At 39.7% G+C, this 26,435-nt stretch overlaps 1 protein-coding gene across 1 annotated transcript; it reads right to left on the minus strand.

The window, feature by feature from the left end:
* Window positions 1–30: 30 nt before the first annotated feature.
* Window positions 31–24,650, minus strand: lmf1 (lipase maturation factor 1). The gene is made up of 11 exons (XM_084938319.1): window positions 24,415–24,650; window positions 23,500–23,809; window positions 22,429–22,439; window positions 19,727–19,875; window positions 10,632–10,697; window positions 6,848–7,015; window positions 6,049–6,229; window positions 5,025–5,178; window positions 4,698–4,881; window positions 4,130–4,242; window positions 31–1,820 (listed from the first exon to the last, which is right to left on the minus strand). Exons 1-11 carry the CDS (start codon window positions 24,623–24,625, stop codon window positions 1,634–1,636), a joined length of 1,734 nt encoding a protein of 577 aa, XP_084794445.1. The 5' UTR covers window positions 24,626–24,650; the 3' UTR covers window positions 31–1,633.
* Window positions 24,651–26,435: the final 1,785 nt, after the last annotated feature.

A 26,435-nucleotide genomic window follows, 5' to 3' on the forward strand; every position in this document is an offset into this window, starting at 1 on the left:
TCAGCACAGTTTGAATACACAGTAGAGGGGTTGCAGTCATGGTTGGTACAACGCAACCATCAAATCAATTCAATTTATTTATACAGCACATTTAAAAACAACAACTGTTGACCTGTACAATAAAATAATCAGATCAAATTAAAAAGGAAAATAAAAGATAAGAGAATAATAAGAATAAAATAATGACAGACTCGTACAGAATTAAATGCCAAAGAGTAAAAATGGGTCTTTAACCTCCTGAGACCCGAACTCTTTCATGGCATGCATTTTAAATTTCTCTTTGATATTTGGGCTGATTGGGACCTGATGAATTTAAAAGTAAAGAATTACCAGATTTTTTTTTTTTTTTTTACCTGATTTTTGTTTCTGAGAAAAATTAGATCCACACATGAGGACATTCGCTTTAAATTTCGACAGAACAGTTGCAGTATAATGTGGATATCAGTCCCTTGTAGAGAAAAATTTAGTATGTGATGTGGACGCCAGGTCCTAGGAGGTTAAACGAGTTTTAAAAGTATCCAGTGTTGCAGGTCCTGATATGTAAAGGCAGTTTATTCCAGTTTCGGTGCAATCACAGCAAAATATCCGATCTCCTGTTTTAATCTAGACCTGGGACAACCAGAAGCATTTGGTCCGCAGACCTCAAAGATCTTGCCGGAGTATACCAATTTAAAAGATCAGAAAGATATATAGGAGCTAGTCCATGCAATGTTTTAAAAACAAGTGTCAAGATCTTAAAATCAATTCGAAAACTTACTGGCAGCCAGTGCAGTGAGACAAGTGTAGGGGATATGTGCTCTCTCTTCCGCTTGCCAGTCAAAAGCCTTGCCGCAGCATTTTGAACCAGCTATAGTCGACCAATAGATGACGAAGTAACACCAGAGTAGAGGCTGTTGCAGAAGTCGAGGCGAGATGAAATAAAGGCATGGATTGCTTTCTCAAAGTCTCTGGAGCAGAGAAATGGCTTCACCTTTGCAAGTAAGCGGAGGTGAAAGAAGCTGGTCTTGATCACATTATTTATCTGTTTATTGAATGTTTAGTTACTATCAAAAATCACACCTAAATTCCTCACAAACTGTTTTTTATAATTTTCTAAGGGGCCGAGGTCGTAATGGTCACTAGGGCCAAAAACAATGATCTCAGGTTTCTGTTCATTTAGATTGAGAAAATTTAAAGCCATCCATGTCTTAACATCTTCCAGACAATCGAACAGTCTCTTCAGAGGGTTCACAGATTTGCGTTTCAGTGGGAGGTAGATCTGTGAATCATCTGCATAACAGTGAAAGGAGATACCAATATCTCATATGAGTACGTCCTTAGTGACACAAATGACCAAACTATCTAAAAGACTGTCGGAACAGACACAAATATGGTGGGACATCACTCTGCATGAACCAAACAAACAAGAAGAAGCAGGAAAGCTGATCATTACATATGTGTAGATCCCTTTTAATATAGAAACTGCACTCATTCAGATATTCAAAGGCGGGCGACTTCTCATCTTTAATTGAAAGCTTTACAAAAACCCTCACATCATGTGGGAATAAATGTGTGGATGCTCGATATCAATGAAAAAGTTCTTCATGAAATCGAATCCCACCCTTCTTCACAGTGAGTTTCAGAGCTCACAGCTTTACTTTCTGTTCTGCTGTAAATGCGGATGGGGCCAGTTCCTGGATTGGAAGTAGCCCCTGAGTCCTTCCAGGTTCACAGGAGGGAAGTAAGCTCCGATGCGTTTCCTCAGCCACCACTTGCCCTGTGCTGCGCTGGCACTGCCTGGCTGGCTGAACTTGTACCTGAAATGTTCTCCCCGAACCCACCTGCAAGGAAGAGGGCCCAAAACTGCGTTCACATGAAGTAATGATTTTTATCGTCAGCGTACATTCTTCAGGGCTTATAATACTTTGTCTACCAACAACAGTGACTCACAGAAAGACATTGTTTCTATATTCTATTTATTTTCCTCACATAGACGTCAGCAAGCCGGTTTCCCTGAGCTCGATTCTTGCTTTTGTTGTGGCTGCTCATCATTCTGGCTAATGAATTACACAGGTCTGCAACCAAACAACTGCATAGGATTTTTTGGCTGTTTCTTATAGATTTTTACTCACTGAAACTGGGAAAAATATTTGTTTAAATTCCATCTCGTCTGGTTTTCTTGCAAAACTCATATTTTTAGTGTAATTAAGCGTAAAATTTCCCTTTTTAAACTGAAATCTGGTATCCTCTACTTGAGTCAAAAAACCATATCCAATAATGATTTCTTACATTAATTTAATATTTCTGAGAGAAAAACAAATAGAAAATGCGAGGATTTGAGGGGGGTCAGTAGGAAGTGGAGGGTACAGTGGGTTTGGTGGGTGAGGAGCTCAGGTGATCATGTCCCAATAGGTTTGTTTTGCTCAGAGCAAAAGGTAAGGAATCTTAGAAAACAATACTGAAATATTGATTTTTTTCATCGCTTTTTTTTAAGGTAAACTCATGTTTTGCAAAAAAAAAAAATGTATGTGATGGAGGGAAATTGAGGTCATTTTTGGATTCAGCATAGGGCTGTTCGATATAACGATATATATCGGATGACGATATAAAAACGTCTATCGTTTCATTTTACGCTATCGTTTGTTTCGTGGTGTCGCAAAGTAAACTGTTTACGGCAATATTTTTTCTCCGTTTTGATGGTCACTGTAGTGGCTATATTAATTTCTTAAAGTTCTCTCTTTCTCTTATATTTAATATAACCACACTACGGACGGACAAGCGCCAGTTTTTATGCGTTGTGGTTAGCAACAACGACGGTAACAGCATCGCGTGTCCGCTTGTTTATGTACCACATAAACCTTTCACAATAAAGCTCAAGATCCTGTTGAGACTTTTCAAAATAAACTGAATCACGTGAAAGAGCAGATTATTTACGGCTAAAAAAAAAACCTTAGACTCAAACGTTAGAACAGGCTTTTCCCCGCAGCACGCCGTGTAATAAATACTCACAAAGAAAACAGCGGCCATTACAGCTTATGTCTAAAAATGTATAGTTTCATGCATCGGTTAAAACACTCAACTCCAGGTACACGACGTGCAGCTGGAAACACTTCCCGCAAGTCGAGCTGCCCGAGATTCACATAATTTACAGAAAAATGTTACATTTTTGTGATTTATATCGTTATCAGGACGATAGAATTCTTATATCGGGATATGAGATTTTGGTCATATCGCACAGCCCTAATTCAGCACCCTAAAAAACATAAAATTTACCAAAAATATTCCATGCAGCTGAAAAAGGGTTTTTTGCAGACCTGTGTTATCAATCACAAGTCAATGAGCAGTCCTCCTGTCAATCCTCACATCTGCTTTTAAAACACCGAGATGGTGACATTGAAAATAGTCCAGTTTATTTATATAGCACATTTAAAAACAACAGACACTGACCAAAGAACTTGTTGTACAACACACAACACAAATCACCAAAAAACATTACAAATGATTTAAGAACGACAGAAAAAAGTTTCAGCTGCAACAACAGAACTTAACTAATCACTGTGTAATGACAAAGTGCGTGTTGTCCATCTTTTATATACAGTATGGGTTGGAACATGATGGTCATACCAGCATGTTGTGCCGCTGGCGTTCATGCACGTTAAAACACTGAGGAAGAATGTAGTATTTGTTATTAAACGATTCAACTGCCTGAAAAAGATCTGCCCGGTTAGCTAGTTACTTAGCATGCCTCAACTAGCTAGTTATGTGAAGGCCTATCCTTCCACTGCTGGCTAAAAATGGTTTGGCCATGATAGAGACCAGTGCAGGTGAAAATTGTACACATAATACACACTTTTTCTTGATGGTTGTGTTACATCTCTAAAGGTTGTGTGCGTGTGAGTTGCTCTCTTCTTCCTGTGAAGCGCTACTGAAGCGACTCCACTCAGCAATCAGCAGTGGAAGTACTTAAGCTGAGGAGCAGGAGTCAGCTCCACAGAGCCATTGTGGTGGCTCACAGCTGTGTGAATGAGTGTGGTTTTGGACTTATCCCTTTTCTTTTACCAGCGTCTAAGTTTAGCTGTAGCTTTCTGAGGACTTTCCTAAACTTAACGGGAGTGTTTTGGTGAGGCTGGTGTAGACTGTGTACGTTTACCTGGGCGGGTCTCTGCCTTGGAACGGGTTGTGGTCGAGAAGTGAGAGGACTGTGCTGTCGTTGGACAGCAGGCGTCCTGCTATGTGGATCACCCACTCGCTCTGCTCGTAGGTCTGATCGAACAGATGGAGACAATGTGTTAGAAACTGAAATAAACACAGGAGAAGGAGACGGAAAGAAGAGAGGACGAGGAAGAGACAGAAATCAGGAGAGAGGAGAATTTTAACGAGTCACACTGGGAATCAAATAAGTGAGAAGGAGGAGGCAAGGGAATTTAATGTGTGTTTGTGAGAGAGAAAAAGGGAAATAATGAGCAGATACAGGGAGACAGAAACACACAAATGAAGACTGAAGGGCAAACGCGACAGTTCTGGCTTGATTTAAAACAAGCGTGCAGCACTATCGTGGAAACACTGCCCCCCAGTGTTGGAAATGGGGTACTAAAGCTTTTCCACATTGATTACATTTACATATGAACAGCCATAATAGCAACAATAATATTAATACATTCAAACTCTTTATCAACATTAGGATGATAAATAAAAAAAATGCTGTAGTGAGGTTTTACCTGGAAGGCAGCGAACCACATGAGCCAGTCCAGTCGATAGTGGTACGGCGAGAGGAGGCACGGCCGCCGGTACACGTCCCCCGGCTTGCACATGAACTGGTACTCCTCCCACAATGCTTCAGGGTCCTTGGGATCTGGGCTCAGAGTGCCCTGGAAAATCACCTCAGTACGTTCCTTAGTGATGCTGACCAGAAGGAGAGGAAACATTAAATAAATGAATAAAGGATCACATTTTTAAAATTTCACTAATTTCTTCAGTATGCAAAAATCGTAATTTGCAATATGTCTGCTAATATATGCGTTTCCTCTCGGATCCTCTGGCTGTACCTGCCAAATGCTCCGTACGTGTTGACAATGCGCAGCGGGTCAAAGGATGTGTTCATCACCTGCCTGGAACTCAGCAGGTTCGTCACCACAGGGATGCTCAGGCAGCCAATCAGAATGCCCAAAGATATGTTAACCACCCGACGAATCAACATACCTGACGCAGACACACACACACACACACACACACACACACACACACACACACACACACAAAAACAACTTCTAAATGCATCTTAATGTTCTGTCACTGGATAGAGCTCACTGCTTTCTCTGTCATCTGCTCCATTTAAGCTAAATATGAAACTGCACATGCATGTTGTCGCTCCTGTTTAGCCAAAAAAACGTGTATTCACCCCAAACCTGTACCTGAAGCCGAGGAAAACTGCACCTTAAATCAAGGTGACACATTTATTAGTGTCTGGCCTGGAGCAGTGGAGGTTGGCATTAACGAGTGAGCCGGCGTGTATGCATGTGTTTGTGATCAGTGAAACAATTTCTTGGTGTGGACGATATGTGCCGGGGTAGCTGGTACTGGCAAACATTTGCTAAGTCTGCATCAGTTCCTTCCTACCTTTCTGCCTGCCCCAACACATGTTAAACACATCAGGGTACCCAAAATCATTTCTCACCAGGACCAACTTTCTGGCTCTGTTCAAATGATTCAAATAGGCCCACACTCCAGGTACCAGGTTATTTCATATTTACTATGCTACAGTGAAGCAAAGACACTAATAGGTCCAGTGGGACCAATTAGAGTGGGGCCACTCTCACACTTTTACCACAGTTTCAGCAGTCTGTATTGTAAAAATGTAAGTGGCGTTACTTTAAATTCCAACAAACTTGATGTCATTCTTTTCCCAGCTACTCAGCTCTCCAAGTGCTAATCCTTTTTATTCCCATAATTCCTTCTCTAGCACAACCAGATGCTATACAGCCTTGTCAGTCTGTACTGCTGAATACCAACATTTCAAATTCATAAGTAGACAACAATATCCTGCGTTTGCAAAGTTTGGGATGTGCATACCTTTGGTAGGTGCTGGGGTGCGTCCAGCTACATCCTCACTCTGTATCTCCAGCACTGCTTTCTTGGCTCCAGCCCCAGAGCGAAACAAGAAGCCCAGCGATGCATCGTCAAAGCAGGCCAAACTGGGAACGATGGTGAGCCAGTTCAGAAAGCTAAGGTTCCCGCTCACTATCAAAACCACCTGCAGCCCAAAATAATGGGACAGAGAGAAGGCACAGTGAGGAGAGATGATGCAGCAGTGTTTAAGCACCACTTAAAAAGCTGGAAAACATGTTTTCTTTTAAGAAATGAACGACCCAATGAGCTCTAACAAAATGAAGGACAGCACCAATACCTCAAAATCCTGTTTGTTTTTCGTGTTCACCTCGTGTAGGCTACCAGAGAGCCTACCACAGGCTACACATGAGGCACAGATTCAGTTTAAGTGTACAGTAATGGATAACATAGCTAAATGCAGTTAAACATCCCAACATTAAAGCCATTAACTTTCAGAGTTCAAAGAGTAAGGGGACTTTCAAGGAATGAAAAATAAAATAATGACATAAAATCTATCTGAGCAGCCCGCCTTGGTTAAACCTGTGTGTGTGCAAACACTGAACAGGAACAGTGTTTCCAAAACCAGCCAACAACATCACATCAGTAGGTGCATTTATATTTCATTATTGTTTGACTTTTCCCCTCTTAATCATTACTACCTTGGCACCACCGTTAAGATCGTTATCTCAGTTGCCATAAACATCAATCATCATTCAGCCTTTGCTCTCATTGCTCTCTGTGGCTTGTGAACAATGTAAATTACCTGGAAAAGGATCTGGATTTCTCCATTAACCATACACATCCGCCTGCCGAGGAAAGTGAAGAACGGGACGATGAGTTCGACAAAGTGGTTCAACAAGGTCTCAAAGCGATGGAACCACCACGGAGAGCGGTGAATGTAGTATGACATGGGATTGGGAACTGGTTGGGTCTGCATAGAGAAAAAAGTCAAGGTCAAAGTGACAAGTGCCACGGTAACATCTCATCTTTAATGAACGGATTCCTCCCTGAAGTTTTTCTGATCTGCAAACATTTTCCAAACACAGTCTGCTCACAGCTTAAGGTGGAAGTTTTTCGGATTTACTTTGGCAATAACTGTCTGAGATGGGATGAAAATTAATTTATAGTGTCACACCTTGAGGGAAACATTTCCATGTCTAAATGAAGATGGAAACCTATTTAAATAACAGCAACCACACCTATGAACCCCCCCCCCCAAAAAAAAAAAAAAAAAACCCAGAGGATTCATACAGACTGGTAAATTATGCGTGCATGAGCTGGTTGCTATGTAAAAGCTGAATATGCAAACTGCTACAGGGAGTGAAAAATAAATATAGCACAGGAATAGGCGTAGGAAAAATGAAAACAAGACAGTTGGCATCCTAACCCAAACCTTTATTGTTTTTATGTTGCAGAAAATTGGGGTTATTAAACTTGCAGCTTACTGAAACACCCCTGGAAGACCAAGGGCAAGGGGCCTGCGACCTCAGACAGCCAAACAACCCCACAGGACTTGGAAACCAGCATTATTACAACAAACATACAGAGGCAAACAAAACAGCAACTATGCTGAAACACAGCTACACAGCCCCCCGAGAGTCAGGACAGGAGGAGATCTGCAGCTCCTCTGCTCATCTGAAAGGGAGCACTGTGTCAGAGGGGTTAATAAGGTTCACCTGGCACCACTGGCTTCCGGTACTGTGTGCGCGCGTGTGTGTCTACATTACGACGTAGGCTGCTAACTGTTGAAATTGGACCAGGTCAGGGAAAGTGACCCAGCGTGGAATAAGCTCCACATTGTAGGATGATTTGTCAGGTATAAACTCATTTTCTGGTACACTAACCTTAAATAACTGTCATGTAGCTAAGGAATTGCCTCCGCAGGCATCTATAGTTTATTTAATAATTCAAGCAAGATACAGTGACCACAGTAGCTGAGGCTACAAACAAAGCTACATGCAGCTACACAACAGTCACAAGCTCTGAGAACTGAACCAGCGCTGTCATGCATAGGTTTGAAGATCATTACAGTTAAAATAAGACTGCCATTTCCACTTGTTGTCATTTCTAATTGGTATAGTTTATATAGACATGTTTCAAAACCTGATGGGAGAGCAGCAGCACAACCGCCATCGCAGAAGAGACCAGACTTCAATGACATCAAGTCATGTCAAGTGGGCTGCAAAGGAGCTTGCAGCTGAAATGAAAGTGTGAGCAGGTTGAAGCAGTTTCAGCAGTGTGCTGTATACGAGACACGCCAATAGGATGTGAGATGTTTGACTTCATCACTTACCTGAACTAACAAATCAGCAAGTGCCAGTACCAGTCTCTCCTGAGACTGGTACTGGCACCCACTCGCCAGTACCAGTCTCTCCTGAGCGTTACTAGAGGCAGATTAATCCCTATACACTCAGTCATTATAAAAGTTGTTTTCACCCTTCATCGCAATTTTTAAAAAAAAAGCTTTTTATAATCCATGTGCCTGGAGTTAGGGGGACCCTTTCAGCCAGATATCGGCGACAACCAAAGCAGTCAGACTGAAGCTTCAGAATAAGCGCTCCAAAACCAACAGCTGACATCACAGTGGCTACTGTCAGTGGAGCTAATGTTAGCCTCAGTTTAAAATAAGCTACTGGTCACACCAGACTAATTAAACCTGGAGCTGATTAAAGGTTGTGTTTATTGTTTGTTTTTACTGAACTTAGCAAAGCAGAAATTCACTTTGAATTTAACAGTTCAGAGATTTTAAACATCATCTACCTTCGATTGCTCAAATTGGTCAACATCTGGCTCTCATTGTTCTAGCTGTAACAGCTGTGTGCCCCTACTACTACTGAGCACACTGAAAAGCAACACTTTAACCAACAGATCAGTTCAACTTTAACTATTTTTACATTGTACAAGTTTAAATGAAGGTATCAAAAGGAAGAGGAAAAAAAACAACCCATCTTTCTGGTAACAACAAGGTCATTAGGGGAGTTTTCTTTATGATGTCATGGTAATCACATGACATATGAACAGACAGTATAATATTTCATACACTGTAAGAACATGGGGAGAATTAACAGATGTTTTTTTCAATGTACAGGACATTTGATCAATTTAGTTGAGGTTAAGACAGTTAAACATTTTCGATACACATGAAATTGTGAAATTTGTACAGTGGACAATATTTGGCCTCACACACTCTGCTGCACTGTATGGCAATGAATGCTAAAACTGTGGGAAAATCTAGGAAAATTTTATAAGGAAGAATAAAAGAAAGAAAGAAGGAAAAGCCATAATTAGAAAGGATAAAAATGTAAGCGCTTTATACTTCCACATTATAATCCTACACATCACTAGCTATCAACTCCATGGAAGCCTGTGTGTTACAACCTAACCTCCATTCCTATTGTATTTTCGGCTGGGTGAATATCTATGAAGTATTCTTGATGTATCCAGTCTCATAGGAGCCAGAATATTCCTGTCTATGTTAATTACAGAAGACAGAAGAAGGTCCTCCTCCCTCTGCGGCCCGCTAACATCGAGCAGTGCTGGTTAGAGCGGTCGAGTGTCCCACCGAGGGAAAAACAAACACTGGATTTGCACAACCTCACACTCAGCGTAAGAGTTTGATTTATTGAATCCCACAACAGCGGTTTCTGTAATGTGCTGCCCTGCTGTGGTTAGCCTGATGTGAGTTTGTTGCAGCTTTGTCATCATCCAGGAGACGAAGCCAAGGTTCAGTTTTTATATATCAATCAGACTGAGACGTTCAGACTGCTGAAGAAAACTGGCCTTTGGGAAATTTAAAAGCGATTCTGGTTTTGCTGGACACTTGTAATATGATAGCTTAGGTGAAATCTTTGGTTGTAGGAGGTCATTACTGCAGCGGCTCCTGCACTGTACTCAGAACACAAGCAAACGTGGGATTTTAATCTGTGTTCTGCACAGAACATGTTTAACAAACTTCCTAGAACCACCAAGGGGTTCTAGTGTGAAGGAAACAAGTGTGAACAGCTCCTGGCCCAACCTGTGAGGATTGAAGGCCCTTTGAAACCCATTCGTGTCTTTTGTTTGCGCGCATTCTGCTGTGACGTACCTTCACACAGCCAATAGAAACGAAGCATGCTGCGCTAAGTTCAGCCACACCATATGCATATATAGGGACTTCCAAAGCCTTTCCAATGGCTCTGAGGACCTCGGGGGCAAAGACGTCTTGTGTAAACGACACACTCTTCACTAATCGGGATAGTTACAAAGATTAAGTCTTTATGAATAAGCGATACATTTTTTTATTAAACATTTGAACATAATACGTCACAAACTCTCTAGAGGATATAAAGTCAGAGAGATACATGTTTGGAAGTGACAAGAAGCAGGCGCATGTAGTACACGTAGAGCAGCTGCAATTTTTGGGTCCTTCACTCTAGTTGGGGTGAGTGCAGCACACGCCGTGTCAAATGTCAAAGGGCCTTGAGGCTGCACTGTGCATTTAACACAACAGAACACTGAGAACCAGGAAGCTGGAAATGCAGGGAGTACATTAAATGCAACATACGCACCTCATAGTGATAGTCCATGCAGGTGAGGTCTCTCCAGCATTTGTCTCCTCTGATTTTTATAAGACCCTGAAAAGACAAAACATAAAACTTGTGCTACATCAACCTCAGTATACTTCAAACTTCACAGCAGCAAGCACTTCTGTGTTTAGCTGGACTTAGTGGATGTCAGCACATGACAACTAAAAGTCTGTCTCAAAAGGAAATGGTTCAACATGAACCAGTCAATAATAACACCGTTTCTTCCATCAATCATGACCTCAGTATACATACAACAGGATCGCACATTGTTTTTATTACAATTCACAACTCAATCCAGCCTGTGTACTGTTGCCTCTGCACATTTAAAAAAAAAAAAAGGAAGGAAACAAGCCAATGAATGGGGAGGAAAGAGAAAAGAGAAGGAAGGAAAGGAAGATCAATATTCAAAGGAAGAAGAAGATTAAGACATAGACAAGAACTGTGTGTTGATGGAGTTCAGGACCTTGGTGTGCAAATTCACTTGCAACCTAAACTATTGAAAACAACTGTCACTGTTTTTGCATTACATATAATCCAATAATAACTGTAAAATCAGGTAAATGTTTTCACCTGATTTTGTTGAGGTGAAAACATGAGTGAGTTTAAAAACCTTTGATTGGATTTCTTGGTTAAAATTAAAGTAATTACACAGTATACCAATTTGCTGGAAATGCTGGAGAGTTATAATAAATAATAACATCAAATTTACATATTCATATATATGTAATGTGTATAAAACATGCTAGTGGCTCTGTAAAACTGGGCATTGGCTCAGCCTTTGACCTAAACGCCAAGTTTAACTTGCTGCTGCCATTAAATTCAAAATCACTATTTCCTTAATGTTCCACTGGGAATTAAATTTGGGTTTCATTGGGTTGCATTCTGTTTTCTATTCACATGTTACAATTGGGGTTGTTAATATAGTAATTTTTTTGGTTCCAGAAATCCACAATGGCGACAGCAATAAATAAAACTGAGGCTTCAAAACTAAGACATTCACTGCAGTTATATCAATCTTTCAGTCTATTATCAGGGCACCATGATAATACTAATGCTTTAAAATCTCAATCAAAAGACCAAAAATATGAATCTTACAGTGGAAAATTTAAGGCATCACTAAAATCATACTCATCCAGTGTATGTTCAGAGCCTAAATAAACCAAATGCTTTATGGAGAAGAAATTCATTAACATGCTACACTCTAACAAACAGGATAGCATGTAGCCATATCTAAGAAGTGACAAGATACTTAAGCCCCTCAGTGGCTGACACACTTTAAGCACAACAAGAAACACAATACAAAGTGGTGATCCACCACCAAAGATCAAATCTGACACAACAAATCTAATTTGCTTGTTGTCTGAAAACATCATTAGCTTTTCTGACCTTCTCTACCTCAATAGCAGCTCACAGTTGTGCAGCCCTGTTGCGCTAATGGCTCAAATTGGGAAGAAGCCCTCAGAAGATTCAGTTATAAACAGAGTCAGTGCTAAAAAATAAGTATGGTGACGAATACAGGGGGGGGGGGAAGCCTATGGAGCTCTAGGAGTGTTTTTGGCCAAAAGAAATTGTCATGCTACTGAATCACAAGTCTGTTGTCAGAAGTCCATGGTATTTTTAAATCGATGATGCAGATTATGACCGTAATAAAAGGTTAACCATAGTCCCTCACTGAGGATTTTCCCTTAATAAAATAAGAAAAAACAAAGAAATGATTCAAACTAAGCCCAAAATGCAGAGAAATGCAATGTCAGGGCTTGTTTTCCACCAACTGAATTAAGCAAACAGGACACTATCCAGGACCCAAGTGTCAATATTGACACATCAGCCTGTCATGTGGTCGACTTGGAATTTGGAATAAATCGCCTGTTAACCTCTCTAACCAGATTTACAAAAACCAGGACATTTCTTTCTGATTACAAACTTGGCTGCTGGCTGTTGAGGTGATGAAGCCAAAGATGTTGATAATTCAATTCAGTCATGAGATTCTGAAATGTCATCAATTACTACCCAACATACAAACCTCTGACATAAACAGATATCTCTTCAGTATCAAGAGGCCTTAGGGAAAGGATATGAACCTGTAAACTCAGCAAAGAACGCCAGAGAGATTCAACCTTTCACAACTATGATCCGCTCAAAATTTTATAAAGAAAGAAAATTGGATACAAATGTATCCAATGGATTCAAACTATGAAAATCAGAATATAAAAACAGAAGAGAAGAGGAACTGTGGTGTTAATGCCACAGCAGTACTGGTGTTACATTGCTTTGTTTGACATGGCATTTTTCCAACATGAATGAAAACATACTGTTAATCTAAGAAGGCCTTTCTTGGAAGTCAAACAGGAAGCCACTTATCAAAAGTAAATAGTAATATCATCAACATATGCCAATGACACAATGGTAATGAATCATCAAACATTTTCAGTCCATTGATTGTCATGAGCTTAAAGGCTTAACTTTAGGAGGTTTAAGGCATCCTTGACTAAAAGCCCAAGCATGTAATCCAAACTCTAACCCAGACCCTAGGCAATCATAATATCTAAACTTAGCACAAAAACTAAGGACATTTGTGTTTTATCAATTATTACTTTGTTGTAACTATGCTTTTTAGCAATAAATCGTATACCATTGGAAATGGTGCCCCTGTAAGAAAAATGCATCTGTGCATTGAGCGGGAGAGCCGAGTATGTGGGTTGTTCAGATCTTCCCTGCCAATGGCAAACAGCTTATTCTCCTATTGACTCTTGTTTGGTGTCATTTTTAGGATGATTGAAGTCTGAAGAAAGAAGACATACTGGCAGTTTAACAAGTAGAATGTGGAAGAACCATACACAGCCACAACAGCCTGACACCTCTACTCAGTCACTGCCAGTCACTGCCTTGGTCACACACTGCTGTGAGATGCCATCCAACTGTTCAGCCAGCATTTGAGATCAGTGCTGTTGTGTTGGTCACTCTGGCACGAACAGCACACCCAAGGTGATCCCAGAAGTGTTCAGTGGAGTTGAGGTCAGGACTGCAGACATGTTCCAGTGCACGTGTTGTCGACACAAGCACAAATGGTCCTGATGGTGCAGGGCAGTCATGGAAGGCCTCCTGGCAGGACTGTGAGAGCAGAGATGGATTGTGTGTGATCTCTTGTGGATTGTTTGGGCAGAGTCGTCGGCCGTATCTTCCTTCAAAGTTTGACTATAAATTTGTAGAACACTGCCTACGGTTCCTAAGTGCTAACAGGTCTCTTTGGGAGACAACATCACCAGAAGAATAAAGCCCGTCTCTGACATTCCCAGTTATATAGAACTCGACTTCAATTTGGAGATGGTACTAGAACTCACTCCAAATAATTTTCCAACTCTGTTTTGTGGAACACCAGCCTGAAGTTGCCCTATGCCCTCTCCAGATCAATCAAACATGGCATCCTGGTAAACAAGGCATCCTTGGAGCAGATGCCAACTAACCCCTGTAGCAGGGTCCACAAGCTGCCAGTCAGGCACCCGATTAGCTGCACCTGGGGTACCAGAAGCTCAAAACAAGATTCAATAACCGAATAAGCTGTTTGGCACTGACAGAGAAACTTATCATGGTTGCAACCCACAAATGTATTTTCCCTACAAATGTGGCTCCATTTAAAGGCAACATATGTAGATACAGGGGTATAAGATTTATAGCCAAGAAACATTGCTGCAAAAACATTGTCAACCAGATACAAATTTCCTTAATTTTTTTGCAAAGTTGTTCTTTTTTTTTTTTTAAATTGAATTGTTCTCCCAAGTCTTATAATTCAGGGAACAAAGAAAAATCAAAAACTGTTGGCATTTGTCCCCAGAAAACACGTTTGCCTTCCTCTGTGATACAAAGTTAGGGTTATCACCTATGATGATTCAGAACTCAGAGAGTTAAAGCTGCTATAATCAATATTGTTTTGCTAGCAATGAATACAATGACTGCTGTCAGAAACCTGACGCTAGCAGTTATTGAATAAACAGAGAATTACTATCTTACAGTGCAATTCCTATTAGCACCAAGCAGCTCTTTAGCATCTTTCAGCTTTTTTTTGGGGGGGGGGGGGGGGTTTACAATCTCAATATTGCTTTTGGCTCATTCTTGCTGCTCTCATTCACACTTAAGTTAGGTCTGAGTTACATTTGACTCATAGCTGGACTGTATGAAAGCCTTAATCCACATCAGTCTTTCAGTATTAATAATTTGGACTTCTACTTAAACATATCTTCAGTTACAGCCAAAATGTTATTCAGCCAGGAATCATGAGCAGCTTCTCTTGTACACCTTGAACTCATTGTTACCCACATATATTTATTATAACAGGCAATAAGGGTCTATCCATCCCAGTCGACCAGATGTGCACCAACAGTCTGGACGAATCAACGTGTCAGCAACACAAGAACCAAAGTCTAAATGTGATTTCAGCTCACGTTACACACCGTTAACTCTATAAAGCCAATTTAAGCCACAAACCACACCTAGCAAAATATTTCCTACAGCTGCGGTGTTTAATGGAAATGTCTGATCAAGCAAAAAATGTATAATACAACGCATTTACAATCACTATACGCAACAGTAGAACTTAATAATTTATTGATTCTCTGACAAAAAAAAAATATCAACACCAGTATTTTCACTGCCTTCATCTATTAAGAGGCGCTTTTAAACTCTCAGGAATTTACTGGGGGGGGGGGGGGGGGGGGTGTTGTTATACCCTCAGTGATTAGTATGATCAAACTCTACTATGAACAAACTTAGAAGGCCATTTTAAGACCAATTTTAATTTAAAGTTACAACTAAACCATCAGGAAACAGCTAGCAAGCTAAGATGAAGGATCTATTATTAATTACTTGACTTTGTTGTCAATATTCTTGGTAACATGAGAAATTTAGTCCTCATACAAAAGCTTGATCAAGTAAGCATACCATGCTTATACTCAAAAATGTATCTACCCAACACTGTACTGAAAAAGCATCACATCTTACAACACTGAGACTTCATTTGAGGGTCACTTATCTAATTTACCTTTAAGATATAGAAGGGACTAAAGGTCTATAAGGCTGAACATCAATCAGAATTTAAAATGAGGCTTTTATCCTTTATATTTAGCCAACTCGATCTTCTGAAATCTAATTAGCTTCACATTTTGTAGCTTTCTGCCTGATTAACCTCACAGTCTACTGCTGCTGCACACAAGCTGCTAGGGCACAAATTGAAATGCATCCGAGCAGCTTAACATGCCACCTCAATGTGCAAGATGTATTAAATATATTAAGCTACGGTAATTAGGAAACAAATAGGGGGAAACGTGTAATAATTACAACAATATTTTTGAAACATTTTAATGTCAACACTGTTGTTTAGCATAAAATACGGTCATGTAATATTTTTATAAACTGCTGGGGCATTTCTGTGTGTGCAAGTGTGCTGGAAGTTCCCCTTGTTTTAATGAGGTAATTACTTACTACAGAAGGTACAGTGGAGATGGTTCTAATCAAGATTAGCAGGGAAAATCTGGTTTATATAACAACGTTAAGCAAGAAAACAAAGGGATTTATTTATACTTTTAAATTGGATTTTTATGCTTAAGGTAAGGCTTGTTTAAATAGAGCAGGGTATAAATTTTTATCAAGGATGTTAAAATGATTTTTATGTACTTATTTCAATGGTAGGTAAAGGCTCACAAAGCGGAAAATGACATTTATTTAAACTGTTATCTTATTAGCCCATCCCAATTAATAATATATGGTTAATGCATTTATAGTCCGATTCTTTCCTTTTTAATATATTAAAAATATTAGATGCTACAGCAATAGTCTATTTGTGTTTGTCTACACGTTGGGTGAGTGCCGAGTATTTGGTTGTGTATATGGGGTGGGAATGCACGTTTGTGTCTGCGTGCGCCTGTTCGTCTGTGTCTATATGTCAGCTTGGGTCTTAGACTCAACCTCTCTGGGTACATCTCAGGCCCTCCAAAGTATGGAGGCCTATCTCCCCTCACCACACTCCCTGCCGGTGGCTGATGCCCTCAGGCGTTGGTGTGTTGGTGGTCCTTGTCGACTGGGGCTGGGTGCTCATGTATGTACCGGCTCACTCCTGGTAGCCGATTGGCGGGGCCTGGCGCCTGTGGCCCGGCTGGGCCCCTTCCGGGGGGTGGGGTGCCCTCAGGTCTCTGGGCCTGAAGCTCGGTCCTCTCTGGCACAGCTGGCTGCCGGCAGAGCCCGCGGGCACGCCACTGCAACCCCCTCTGGCCTCTGCTCCGTAGCTGCTGGGTGACCTCTCGTTTGGGGCTCTACTCAGCTCTTCCCAGGAGGGTGGCACGGTTCCCCCCTTTTGGTGGTCCTCCTCGGGTCCTCGTACTCTGGGGCCTCTGGATGTCTGGGGCCTGGATCTCCTCCATACCTGCTTCATACCCTGGTGGACGGGGCTATGGCTCCCCACACTCCCTAGCAGATCGTTACATGGAGAAACCTTTGGAATACAAGCGTGCTGATCCACACAGGTATGCACACAGGTGTACACACGGGTGTTCACAGACGCGGACTACACCTTTCTTGGCTGCTGCCTCAAAGCACATTGTGCGCTGTCTATCTTGCGTGCTGCACAATAGCGTTTAATATTTAGTATCTACTGTTATCTACTGCTAGCTAGTTTATTGTGATGGTGCTGTTTTTATTATGTTGCTCTTTGTTGTTTGTTTTCTCTTCTGTTTTTTTTTTTCTCCATACAGGTGATCCAGGTGTTTTGTTTGTTTTTCTTTCTTTCTTCCCCCCCTTCTCACCGTCTCTTCTCCCCTCTGGTTTTCTTTCTCTCCCTCTCTTTCTTTCATTCTTTCTCCCTGTCCTATCCCCCAGTCACGTCTGTCCCGTTTGTAAAATAAATACATAATTATAATAAAGGTCAATCAAATGGACCAATATGGCAAGGCCATGATGATCCACTTGGTAAAATAAATTCGCTTGGCATCTTTCTTGGTCTTAAGACAACAATTCTGATGGCTAAAGATCCAAACGGGACACCAAAAAAAAAAAAAAAAAAAAAAAAAAAGATGCTACAGCAATAGCATGTGGTATGAAATTATTATTGGGAAAAAATGACTTGTGCGACATTGTAGGACATTTCATTGCTTAAAAAAAATAAATAAATAAAAAATTATGGGCTCATACGCAACCCATCTCCTATATTTTCAGGGACCTTAAAAGTACATGCTAACCTTTGTCATCCTCACAAATATAGGAGTCAAAGAACAGCATTGAACCACAGTGCTTTCAGATGGATAAATAGATACAGCCAGGGTGGATCAAACACTGTGGGAGGAACAGCACTGCAATTAACACTGCTGAAAAGTTACTGAGTCGTTGTAACGTTTAAGCAGACCTCAGTTTGGACCATCATAAGCTCTCCCACTATAAGGTCATCAAACCCGTGATAGACGTCTCACATGAAAAATTAAAATATAGGAAAGTTCATCTCATAATCATAGTAGAAAATGTGCAGCAGAGCTTCAGAGTAAGACAATATACAGTCAGTGTGGTTCCTTTGTTTACTGTTTATCATCTGGATTTGATTTCCTGACAAAAGGAGCATGTGAATGCTATTTGGACCTTAACCTTAAAGTTCTGACATTCTTAACAACATTACAAAATAAATTATAAACAAAATCTAATCAGCTAATCCAATTAGACAGAGGGTGATCAGTTGACTAGATACTAATCAGGTCCAACAATAATTTCATCTAATATTTTGTAAAGCTAAAGCCCAGAACATCATCCATTGTTATAAATCCATACACTTAACACTGTGTACTCTGAACAATAACGTGCAGCAGCTGGTTTCATTTAACTGAGGAAAGCAAGCAGAGCTGATGCATTTAATCAAAACTGCTGTATATCTGTGCAGCACACTGCAACAGAACAACTTGTCATAAGTACTTGAGATTAAAATTATAAAATTTTATAATTATTAAAATCTAAACAATTCCACTAGTAATAGCAGTTCTCTTTTTTGCACACAAAAATAATATACTCTCAGTTTTTAGTCACAATTTTGAAGGTATTTAGTCAATAAACAACAAAGTGAACAAATTTAAGCCCCAGACATCATCATCATCACATTTCCTCTAAGTGTTTTGAATATCTGCATATCTAATACTTGTCAGGAAATTTTACATGAATGCCTAAATGTCAGCCTATAAATGAAATATTTGGAAACAACCAAAGTCATTGTATCTTCCCCTTTGAAACCATGATCTCTAGTAGTTTCCTTGGTCAGTAGTCAGTTGTTAAGATACGTGTATCTTGGTGGCACAAAGAGCAGAACAAAAAAAACTTTCTCAATCTTTTCTTAAAAGATTAAAGTTTGCTTATGCCTTCTGAAAAATAACAGCACTTTCATTTTGCTTATGCAGTCACCGTGTTGTAGCATAACTGAGGTGCTTTCAAATAACGGTAGCCCTTTGCAACAAAACTCAACATTCATTCTGACGTTGTACATCAGAGAATGAAATACGCTATGAGAGCCTTTTACAGTGACGCGCTGAGTTGGGGGCTCCCTGCGTTTCAGCTCGCTTTGTGGTCTTAACTGAAAAAATGCCACTGAATCTGTGGAAAACACAGTGATTGACAGATAAAACACAGACGGAGGTCTAAAATTCACCATGGAAACTGTCAAACAAAGAGACATATTGTTTTAGTCGACCATATATTTGTTTTGGCATCACCGGCTGCTGGCAGAGCTCAATAGCAAAAACCCAAAAGTAACAGTCTAAAATCCGATGACAAACATTCACGCTGCTCAGAAACGGTTTCATTTCTTCACATGACTGAGATGTGTTTATGTCAGGCTTTTAATTTAGAAACTTTAACAGCCACTGGAAGAAGATATATGCACACAAATGGAAGACAAAAGTAAGCTTTCTCATTTATCTTTCAGTTATTGTGAATTTGTTTGAAATTACTTCCTAAAATTTACTGTCAAAGCAGTTGTATTATTGTTTTAACGGCATGCAATAAATGATCTATAAATTTGCAGACATCTCTTCTGTGTATTTATAAACTGCTATACTCACAGCCCCCAGCATGATGCGAACAATGAGCCATCTGAAGGTCCAGATACAGATGAGAGACGGGGGGCACCGGTGGGGAACCTGGGACAGAGTCCACACCGGACACAAGAAAATAGCCAGGAAGCCCGTCTCCAACAGCTGACTCTCCCAACCTGCACAAACAATCAGAAGATCATTGATGACCTGCTTTACTTAACGCAGGCTCAGTGCGTTATAGCACAGAAGAGCTAATACTGCTTTAATAGTGCAGGAACATTACACTTCAGGTCAACAAAGTAACACATACACGCCCCAAGAAAACAACATGACGTCAAATTTCTGATTTGGAACAATATCAATAAATATGAGAGGAATGTCACACGTTTGTCTGGTAATGTACTTGATAAAGCCACATTAACTGTGTTTCTGGGAGTCAAAGTCAGGATACAACTGAAGAAGCACATCTTTGTCAAAGTTGAAGAGGAACTCTAAATTTTGCCAAAATAGGGAGTAACATTTTCCAGCCGATTAACGTATTGTGAGCCCAACTTATTGCCATAACAAGGTGAACATCAGTAGTGATGGGAAACAAAAACACAGCTTTATGTGATTGGTTTTTGCTGCTGAACCTCCACGCGGTCACTGCAAACCTATTTAATGGCTAAGTGTGTGGATCTTTTGCCTATCTGCCATACATATGTGAAAAAGCTTATAACAGGACTGTCATGCATGTACAGTAAGAGAAATAAGTATTTGATTTGCTGCTGAATTCATAATTTTGAGCACTCAAAGAAACGAGTAGTCTGTAATTTTTTTTATTTTGTGATGGCATCAATCCACTTCCTGTACTTTGTGGGAAAATATTTTTTGACTCCCACCCTAAAAACACTCTCAAACATGGCAGTGGAAACATTATGTTTTGGGGGTCTTTTTCTGCCAATATTATAAAATCCCTGCATCACATTGAGGGAAAAAAATGGAGAAGTCTTGGATAAGAATGTCCTTCACTCAGCCAGGACACTGAAAATGCATCGTGGGTGGGCCTTCCCACAAAACAATGATCCAAAACATACTTCAAAGTCAAAAGCTCAAGAAGACACCCGCTAAAGATGAGAGAGAAAGCTGAAGTTTTGTATCTCCAAACCACAACCTAAAACCCTTGAGGATTTCGACGAGGTCAGCAAAGATCTCTGCTTGACAACGGCTACTCTACCAAGTAGTCAATTTGAGTTCCAGTTATTTCCCTCTCTGAAATTCCCATTAATTTCTAACTGTGGCAGAATGATTCATTCTTGATTGTTTTGTAGATAATTTGTCTTTCACTACAGAAATAAACCAACCACTGACCTAAGCTGCTCATTTCTTTGTGTTTAAAACTGTGAATTCAACCGGGGGTTAAATCCTTATTTCAGGACTACATGAGGCATCATTTGAAGTGTAAAATATTTCAGTTTGCAAAAGTCATGTTGCTAAAATGAAACCAACTCTAACCGTATTTCGACATGGGTCGCCAGCAGACTGGTCAAAGACACTTATTACGGGCTACCTAATAGCTTTTTTCCCAGAGATACTTTGACATTTTACTGGAAGCTAAATGGCAGTGTCAGTATAATATGCTCACAATGATAGTGCTTATGTTTAGCAAATATAACGTTACATTTTTAGGTTTGCATATGCTCATTAGGATTGGAATTGTTTCAAGCACTGAAGAAAAACAAATATTTAAATTGGAATCACCTATTAAAATTCTAATGTTATAGTCTATAAATGTCTATAAACAACCCAATATTAGTGCTAAGTGCACTAATATGGGAACAGTGGACCTTCATCTGCAGGCTTTCAGCTCCACTGTCAGCCAGAGTGTGATGATGAGTCCAAGTTGCAGCAGAGTGAGAGAAAAGGAATTTTCTTTTTCGGGTAATAGAAGCCACAGCCCAACCACAGACACAGACACAGGCCTGGCGTCTCTGACTACAAAGTGTCATTAGGCAATCACGGCGCTGCCGCTGACCTCACCACTTATCTGGGCCGAAGCTCTACATGCAACCTCATGTTTATACTTAACCCGCCACCATCTTTACCATCATAGCCATGACAGTTTATTGGGTTCACCCCGTTAAAAAACAATATACTAAGTTTTCACTCTAAGCTGCAAACAAAGTAGTTGATTTTTTCGCAGCATATCTTGATATCTACTGAATTTTGTAATAAGACTGGCTCATCTTTACAAATATGTCAAGCCCGCCTTACAGTCATAGGCTTCTAAATAAACGCAATGTGTCAGTATAGATATGCTTTTGGTTTAAGGAACATGTGCAAAATACAAACATAAGGACTGACTCAATCAGGCCGTCCCATTACCAAAGAACAACCACTCAACCAAAAACACATTAATAAAAAGCAGAACTACAGCAGCATGAACTACACTTTTACTCTAAATAACAGTAATAAAAATACACACTAAAATTCTGTTTCTTTTTTTAAGAACAAGGATCAAACACTGATGATCTTTAGCACTATTTAAATCCAACTCTTCAAATTGTGACCCGTAACTCGATTTTTCTAAAAAGTGTTGCCCAACACAGGTTTAAAACATCTCACAAAATCAGTTTCACCTTTTATGAAAATATAAATGACACAGACACCTGTCTCACATTAATGCTTTCCTTCAAATCCACTTCTTTTTGGAGGCGAAACAAAGGAAGCTTCTGTGGAAGTTCACTTACCAAAGGAGTACCTGGAAAGAGAAAAAGGAAGCAGGTTAATACTGTGAAACTCTGATAGACTGTTTGGTGTCAGGAGAGATCAAACACGCTGGGCAGCCAAAATGCTTTGCGGAAAAATAAGTCACAACATGAATACAAGAAATGAAATATGCAGTTGCTGTCTAGTAGAGAAGTTGACAGCTGACTATGGTAACCATCACTGTGGTATCATCTTATAGGGAATGTTTTTAAATGCATGTATGCTTTATGCTAATATAAGCGCGGGCATGAGCGCTTGGACCTAACATTTTTGTCCAAATTAGGACCTACAACATTAATAGTTCACATAATCTTATCTTTTTAAACACGGAAACATCCAATCATAACTGAAGTGCATGCTATGCAATAGCAATAGCATACACTTAATAATGAATTCACTTGAAATCTTGTAGTGACTAATATGCAAGAAAATATTCCATCGTAAAAGTCGCCTGAACCTACATATTCTTTCTGAGTCACTCACACGAACACACACAAACACAATTATGTGTTTAAAAATGCAAGTTAGATGTTTTATTATACTCAAATGATTGATAGGACTTAAAAAATACTTAGAGACCTTTAAAAAGCCTGGAGAAATATGGTTTGAAATCACTGAAAAATGACAATTCTGAATCAAAATGTAAAGAAATGAGTCGGCTTTTGCACAGTCCTCTATGTAGCCACATTTGACTACTCAAATTCTGCTCCCAGTGATATATTTTATTTTTCTAACAACACTTCCTGTTAATTTCACATTAAAAGCACTGTAGCAGGAATGCAAAACTTATTTTACATTCTGAGCAGTAAATTAATGGTTTTTCAAAATCTAATAGTTTCAAACATTAATATCAACCCAGAACTTTCCAATCAGGGCTTCTCTACTCACTAAATATGGCTACAACTTAAGATCTTCTATAATGTTTTTTGAAGATTTCTACAAATCTGGCTGTAAAAAGTTATCTGATCAATCTTTAAGATTAGGTGCTCTACATTAAAACATTTTTAATCCAGTTTTATTGAGAGTGAAAGCGTGATTTAACCAACACTTACCACAGCTGTCCTACGTTGACCAGGGAGTGGTATAGCACCCACAGTGTGAGCATGATCACCATGTTGGCCATTCCCATCACCAGGACAAACCCTGACAGCGCCATCCCCATCAGGGCGATGCCATCCAGGTTGGCGTCCATGTCGCTCCAGTCAAAGAACCAGAGAACGGAGGGGGTGTACGCCATGGCGGCCATTCCGATCTTCCCCCCAACATAGCGCTTGACACTTCTGAGGTAGCTCTTACAGGGCATCAAGCCATGTTCACCAATCAGCTGCTTGTTCTGGTTGTAAGCAACACTGAAGGCCACAACTAAAAAACAGATGAAATTGTTTGTGAGACAGATGCAATTAGTTTATTTTTCTCAAATTAAAGAGTAAACTTCTCCGTGAGGCACAGCTGTCCTGACAGGAGCTATTCAGGTGGGGGCTTATTTATGAAGTTAGTAAAACGCTGGTGGTGGTTGTAAGCTCAGCTCTTTGCAAGAAGCACCAGTAAAATCAGAATATATGGTAAATGGACTGGTTCTTATAGCGCTTTTCTAGACTCAAAGCACTTTACACAACTTGCCTCATTCACTCAGGCGCTTTTTTCTATGCTGTTTCCTATCTGACGTTCACATTCATGATATCAGTATATTTCCTTGACTGCGCCATCCCTGTGTTTCAAATGAATGGTTATCAGAAACGAACAGAGCGTTAATAACAGTAGTTAAAAAAAAACTGCCAAACACACGTGTAGGTACATTCACTAATTGCAAGTTTTATTTACAGTAAAGTGCGCATGCGTTAAGATACCGTGGCACTAAACTGTGACTGTCATGCTAATGATAAAAAAGTAAACCCCTACAGCTAAACTACCAAAGACAGACAGACAAACACACACTAACTGACTGCAGGCCGTAAGTGTCAACATACAGTAAATAAAGGCGACGGAGCGCAGCAGCACAATGCGAGTGAGCCAGTAAGTCCCGGGCTGTAAGGACAGAAGCGGCTTCTCTTTCTCTGCGTCGCTGCTGGAGAGTTTTCCATCTTCTCCACCGCTAACAGCGGAGTCTGTCTCTGTTCTCTTACTGCCAACACGTCTTTTCCTCACAGAGATCTCTGCACGTTCACCGCTTGCCGCCATGTTTAAGGATGTCACGGTCACGTGACAGAACAGACGCGGAAGTATGTTATTTTATTATTATTATTATTATTATTATTATTACTATTATTACATTTTTAATTTAATGATATTATACGGTTTGTATGTATAACGTATACATTTTTTTCAAAACCAATTTAAATTTAATTTATTGGAAGTAAACGGATCTTCCGTAGTACAAATGTTCTGAATCTACCAGTTGCCTAAGATGACAAATTTAAAGAAAAATCTATAAACCAGGATTGAGGGGTTCTTGTACCTGAAGCTGTTCGAGAGGCATTTTGCTTCTTCCTCTCCAGTGGCTTTCAGTCAGAGTTTTTCTGGCATTCCCCTCTTCAGACGCTGAAATGAAGATCACAGGTTAGAACTATTATAGGTTTTATTACTATTACCAATATTATTTTTATTATTATACTTTTGTATTTTATAATATGACTTTTTTCATTTTGAGCTTTTGTTTTGTTGTTTAGTTCGTTTTTATTGTATGAGAAGTTGTAGTTTAGTTTTTTATTAGTTTCATTGTTAATATTGGTCTTTTTAATTATTATTAAATATAGGGCATATGTCAGAGGCAAGATTTATCAAAACCAATTACAATAAAAACACTGAACTTTTTGAAATCTGTTGAATCACAGTCTTGTTGACGTCCACAGTTTCATCCATCACAGCCTCATCAGGCAAGTTGGGATAATATTTTTAAGCAAACTAACTAATTTGTTGTTTTTATCAATAGGTAAGGAATGCAAGTGGAATTTTAGCAGAATAAAGACTTGTTTCTATGTTTTTCCTAGCTTTCTCTACACTTTCTTTACTCCGCCTGCAGTCGCTCTGGGTCTTACAGTGAAGGTTCACTGAAAATGAACAGAGACTTGTTCTGAAAGAACACCTTTACACTATGATGAAACATTTCCGTCCTAACAGGAGTGGTTTCCTCCAAACTGACCATAGGACATGAGGTGTCTCAAGAACCAACCGAAAGAACTATGGAAGATTTTGGAGCGGCACTGCTCTCCAACACCACTTTAAAAACACCAAATGAGGGAATATCTTTTGGAAGAATAATGTTCCATCCCTCCAGTAGTTTTCCAGAGACTTGTAGAATCCACACCGAGGTGCACTGAGGCTTCTCTGTGGACGTGTGGTAGCTCAGCTCCTTAGACTGACTTTTCCATTAACTTGTCACCTGCTTGCAGTAAACGATGTTGTTTTGTAAAGTATAAAGAGTAATGAGGTGCTTACCGATACATTTAAAAAGAAAATAACAGCTGAAGAATAAAGATTAGCTACTGAACAATGAAATAAATCAGTTATTCATCTAGGAATTAGCTCAGCAATAATAGCTCTAAAAAAGAAAAAGAAATTGAAAGACAAGCAGTGGAACAGGTTTTCACACCTCATAGAACCCAAAAAAGAGAATAAATGTGCATGCAGTTATTTTTAATAATGGAATACATTTACATTTACTTACTGAAGGTGGTGCTGATGGGATGGGGTTTTTTTTTTTTATCAATAACAACTGTGGTATTGGTATCACATCAATATGTAGACCACTGAACAATGTTAATGTTTTTTGCTTTATTTGTGTGAAAAAAATATATCTCAGACATGAACTGTAGAAAATATCTGATTCTTTGTGTGTTGCCTATGATGTTTTTAATTTATAGCCTATATCACATTTAAACAAGGGAAGCTTGGCACTTTTATATTCAATGGCTTCAAAAAACCCAGTTTCAAAATACATGAAATACATGAAAGTGATTTGATGTGGTAACTAATTATTGTGGAAAGTAGC

The sequence above is a fragment of the Perissodus microlepis genome, chromosome 8 (assembly GCF_051167445.1).
Source record: "Perissodus microlepis isolate ML-2025 ecotype Zambia chromosome 8, ASM5116744v1, whole genome shotgun sequence".
Classification (NCBI taxonomy): domain Eukaryota; kingdom Metazoa; phylum Chordata; class Actinopteri; order Cichliformes; family Cichlidae; genus Perissodus; species Perissodus microlepis.

Excerpts from the sequence above, each read along its gene's own strand:
- lmf1 (XM_084938319.1), bottom strand. The coding sequence starts at position 24,625 with ATGGCGGCAAGCGGTGAACGTGCAGAGATCTCTGTGAGGAAAAGACGT. Across the intron at positions 10,698-19,726 it reads TTCGCATCATGCTGGGGGCT|GGTCTTATAAAAATCAGAGG; the intron begins GTGAGTATAGCA and ends TTGTCTTTTCAG. Across the intron at positions 4,243-4,697 it reads TGTGGTTCGCTGCCTTCCAG|ACCTACGAGCAGAGCGAGTG; the intron begins GTAAAACCTCAC and ends CTGTTCGATCAG.